The sequence below is a fragment of the Anneissia japonica genome, unplaced genomic scaffold (genome assembly GCF_011630105.1).
Source record: "Anneissia japonica isolate Jap-2015-1 unplaced genomic scaffold, ASM1163010v1 scaffold288261_len294488_cov152, whole genome shotgun sequence".
Taxonomy (NCBI): Eukaryota; Metazoa; Echinodermata; class Crinoidea; order Comatulida; family Comatulidae; genus Anneissia; species Anneissia japonica.
The window spans coordinates 265,715-270,763 of record NW_022688238.1 but is presented as its reverse complement, the minus strand read 5'-3'; the positions used below and the strand labels follow the sequence as shown (position 1 = coordinate 270,763).

General features: G+C 33.9%; 1 protein-coding gene across 1 annotated transcript; it reads left to right on the top strand.

Annotated features, from left to right (window-relative positions):
* Positions 1-315: 315 nt before the first annotated feature.
* On the top strand, positions 316-4,812 carry LOC117121418 (UNC5C-like protein). The gene is made up of 4 exons (XM_033266630.1): positions 316-1,200; positions 1,825-1,965; positions 2,974-3,141; positions 3,910-4,812. The coding sequence occupies exons 1-4, from the start codon at positions 316-318 to the stop codon at positions 4,252-4,254; spliced, it is 1,539 nt and encodes a 512-aa protein (XP_033122521.1). The 3' UTR covers positions 4,255-4,812.
* Positions 4,813-5,049: the final 237 nt, after the last annotated feature.

The following is a 5,049-nucleotide window of genomic DNA, read 5'->3' as shown; positions in this document are numbered from 1 at the left end:
AGAATATAAATAACAATAACAATATATATATCTAGTGGTGGAAACTGCATAGGCAAATATACATATGCCTACAGAAAATCAAGAGTCAAATGGTATCAGATATGCCACAAAATTAGTAGAAACTGTTTCCTGCTATGATTACAATACCGGTACCGGTATGATTAGCAGACCATTAGCCTAAACAGTGATCGAACCTTAGGGCTAGTGGGTAGACCCATACCGAGCTAATATAGTGTGTATGTATGCATATAATGTAGGCCTATGTGTGTACCAACTTCTCACAACCCATCACTTTAAAATTATTGACTAAAAAACATGTTTCTTTCAGTGGTAGCATTCTTTCTCATAAAAGAAAAAAAAAGACGTGAAGCCATAAGCTTAACCCAAACCAATCCTCAACCAAGTATAGAGTGTAAAGTCAGAGGGCCACGGGAAGCAGGAACTGACACATCATCAATACAAGATGAATACACAGAAAACGCCTACAGTGTTTGTAACATTGAAAGAGAACAACAAACATTAAGCTCAGATAATATCACTCACAAACCAACAACATATTACAAGAGGTGCATTGCAAAGGCGGAATTATGGAGCAAACAAACAAGTTTAGAGAACTATGATCAGCATTCATTTGCCTGTCCCTTTTTTCGTGCCGGCATCTTTGACAAATATGGCGGAGAGTTACATTTTGATGAAGCTGGAGTAATGCTATTGGTACCACCTGGTGCCATCCAACAGTCGACACCTCAACTAATTTACATATATTTACATCATGAACAAAATGAAATTTTACCAATCCCGCCAAACATGATGGCGACGAGTCCAGTGGTGTTTTGTGGGCCATCCGGAATGGTGTTTGACCAAAGAGTTCTATTATCGTATCAGCATTGTGCAAATATTAAAAATAATAACACGAATTTGATAACACTGCGTACGGAAACTGAACCCGACCAGTCACCAAGTTTTCACAACTTATCAGAAGACAATGATTCGATTACCCTTATAAAAGGCAACACGGTGACGTTAATGTTGTCTCATTTTACTGGACATACTAGTGTTGTACAATGTGAAGAGGAAAAAGAAACAGTGATACATGAAAAATGGTTAAATTTGATGTTGTTTTCGTCACAAATAAATGATGATGATTACGATTTACAACTTCGTCTATATTGTGCCAATCAGACCGAAGATGCTCGATATGTGGGTTTTTTGTTTTATATTCGATTTTGAATAATTTCTCAGATGTGCTTAGAACCCATAGAGTACTACTGTAGGCATGTATTTGTATATATTTAATATTTCATATATCTTATATTATAATTATTGCTATTGAACTCAATACAATCATGATTTTGCCAATGTGTCCGTCTAATACACCTGTCCTTCATGTAAATCTGACTTAAAAACTTACAAATCAAACGTTGATATTTATTAGACAGGGATGTACGCATGTCTCACAACCAAGCAGGTTTTGTACGTTTACGGCCCCGCCTAACAGCAATATCCTGGGGCTTGACTCGGCAGAAATAATTATGTGACAGTCAAAATTAAGAAAGTGCGCCGAAGCTTCCACTATTAGAGCATGGAGAAAATAAAATATAATTATTTTATTTTCTCCATGGTTAATGTTACATGTTTATGTATTTACTGGGTTTGTTATATGTTACATGTACACTGTATCTGCCGAATATACACAATATAATGATTAACCTGCATGTTACGTTTACAAACTGCCACCTATTTCCCAATAACAGAAAGGGCAAGTTAATTACTAATACTCCTGTAATTTCAATTTTCTGTGGATGTGTTATTCTCTTTTGAAAGATTGTGTTGGAAGATGAGCGGCTCTTGGAAGGTTCATTGCGTTCCCCTACCTTCCCGTTTCTTTTTGCAAGTATAAGCGATATAAATGTTCTCCTAAACTCGGAAGGAAATTGGAAAGTACGTGGAGGGAAGACTAAACAGGTGAGATGTTGGATATAAGAGTGGGGTAGTGGTGTAGTATTTAGTATGCTCGCCAATTCCATTTCATTTATTTCGTCAATTTCAATATCATGAAACAGACAAACAATTACAAAAAAAAATAAACAAGCATACAAATAAAACTAAGAGGAAAGCTTAAAAAGAAATCCTCAAAAAGTACAAGGAAATATATTGCAATTTACAATTAATGGCCTGATGGAACATGGAAAATTATTCCATCAATTTACTTTGATAAAGTTGGCTGTGAAACCCCTATAGCTTAATAATGGCTATAATAAAATATTTAACGAAAACTCCTCTAAATACTATAGAGAAGTAATAAGTGCGTGGTCATTGGCTGGTGGACGGAAAACAAGAGAACATCAGGAATCTTAAATCTTGTCAGAGGCGCTGCAACATGCGCTGGTTCGAACGGCCCACACACCATGTTCTGGAGGTGGAACAAGTCTTGCTCATATATGGACTATAAACCATATCGGTCCAGTGAACACGATTGCACTTTAAACACCCCAGTACATTTATCGAAATGAGTAAGGGGTGACCCCAATGTACTGGTCCATACATCCCGTGTTGTAGAAAGACGAGAGTTGCTGGTACCGGTTTACCGGGTAGCTCAGACACGAATAGAACATTAGAAAGGGTTACTGAATGAGCTAGTCCAAGCTTCCAGGCTGGTGTATAGCGCTATATCCAACTATTTTTAAAAAATTATTAACAGCGTAGTAAGTCTAGTTTATTATTATTATTTGAAGAAGATGAACATGATTTAAGCTAAGACGTACTTATATTTGAATGTTGAATGAAATTTGCAAGTTAAATTTATAATTGTACGTGTCACCGAACATTGCATCTGCCTTGGATATTGGCGGTGTATAAATTTCTGATTGATTGATTGAAATTACTATTGGTCAATAATGCAAAACAAAAATAAATCCCCTGATATAGCGTTCTAACGCAAATAATATCCCATCACATTTTTTTTTCTGTTAGGTACTTGCAAAGAAATGTATATTGGAAAATTCTTATACTCCATGTGTGTATCACCTTGAACATGACAAAGGGAATACTGTAACAAAATTTGCAGGTCAGATGCATGTTTCTCAAGATGGACGAGAGGAATTATTTGGTAAAATAATTGATGTCTTGGTGAAACAACAGGTAGGCCTAAATGCTATTTTACAAAATGGTTTGAAAAGGTCATCGATGTTCCGAATTTGCTGGCTACATAAAAATGCACTTCCCCCAGAAAAAAATAAATTGCATCTTTAAACGATAATTCTAACAGTTGGTAAATACAATGGATAGCCTAGTTGACCACGTAGTATAATTTAACAACATACACAACATAACAATTATATTATGATGTTTTTAATTATTTTGAAATCTTCATTGCTGATCACTATTTATCAAATAGAAGACTGTGTACCCTATAATGAAAGAATTGCTTCTTTTGTTGCCTTAAAAAATGAAATTAATAGTCTAGTTGACAAAGTATAGCCTATTGATATATTTAATTTTGTGATATTTTGAAGATTGTAAATTGTTTATAAGTAATCGATATCAATTTCTTTTTTATTTCAGACAATATCATATCAAAACAAATACAAAGCAAATGAGATTGAAATAATAATTTAAAAAAAAAACAAATACTGTACACAATTCGACCATACTGAGGCTTTTGTCTCAGGCTTACATTAAATCGCAGATGCATAAACCAAAAATAGGCATGCCTATTTCAATGGCTGAATTGATAATAATCGTCTTATTAAATAATTCTATTTTAACATCTTTGAATTTCCAATAAGATAATTAACAGTGCATTTTATCAGACTGTTTTATGTTAAAGTCGGTACATAAATCCATATACCAATATATTTATTTAAATATCTTTACTTTAACCTCTTGTTTTTGTTTTTTTTTTTTCAGCGAAGAATAACTACAGAGTCATTTGTGCGTAGACGTCTTCTACTGCCTTACCCTCTTCGTGAATGTATTCGAGAGATGTTAGATATACATAACACTTTTGGAAACGACTGGAGATATTTAGCATATTCACTAGGCTACGATGATTATATTCAGCAATGGGAAAAACAACAACGTCAGGGTCTGATTAACAGCCCTACCAATGAACTGTTGAATATATGGGAAGCTAACAGGTCAGGAAATCCAACTGATCTTAAAGATTTAACAGATATATTTAGAAGTATGCAAAGATTGGATATCGTATCAGAAATCGGTAAATGGAGCATAATCCATGAATCCCTACTGTGAAACAAACAAACCTTTCTAAAGTTAAAAATGTGTGTATAGGTATGGCATGTATGTATATATCCTTAAATCTTCTTATTTGCTTTCGTTTTCTGCATTGTTAATGTTTTGACTTGAATTTTAAACTGTAAGAACTACATAGTCTGAGGGCTGGTAGAAATTTGGTTTGGTTGTTTATTTGGCATTGTGTTATTAATGCTTTTGCAATTTTTTCAATTTATTTTTCCTTTTCGAATTTGTTTTAACTTTGACGTTCGTATTTTAAAATGTTTGGACCTATGGTGTGGAAAGGGAATATTTTCCTGATCAACCGTGCTTCTTGTTTTCCTAATAGTACATTTAATGTGAGTACTATAATGTTTAACGTTGCTTTTGTAATATAAGGAATAATTTGAAAGAAACATACGGAGCTCAAATCAAACGTTCCTATCTAGCACGACGCATGCTCATAGTTAGGACATTGCTTTGTACTTCTTGTTAATCTCTGATTTTTTATTTGTCATGTATTGATTTTATTACTATTTTTGTTTTCGTTCCTTGGACGCACCGTTACGTACATGTGCCGTTTCCAAGTAAAGAAAAATTATACTGTTTAATTGGCTTTAAGGTCTCTCCCCAAGTTATAGGTCACACCTTGTATATTACTTGGCTAGTTACAAACATCAACACGCTAGTAGCACTTAAAGTAGTCTACATTTACTACGGTACTGGTTATGCAACAGGTCCAAACTGGAAGGTACTGTATTTAAAAAATAATGTTTTCCTATTAACTGTTTCATATTTTTTAACAAAAAATAA

Coding starts and splice junctions, on each gene's coding strand:
- LOC117121418 (XM_033266630.1), top strand. CDS start 316: ATGTTTCTTTCAGTGGTAGCATTCTTTCTCATAAAAGAAAAAAAAAGA. Junction 1,966..2,973: donor GTGGAGGGAAGACTAAACAG/GTGAGATGTTGG, acceptor TTTTTCTGTTAG/GTACTTGCAAAGAAATGTAT. Junction 3,142..3,909: donor ATGTCTTGGTGAAACAACAG/GTAGGCCTAAAT, acceptor TTTTTTTTTCAG/CGAAGAATAACTACAGAGTC.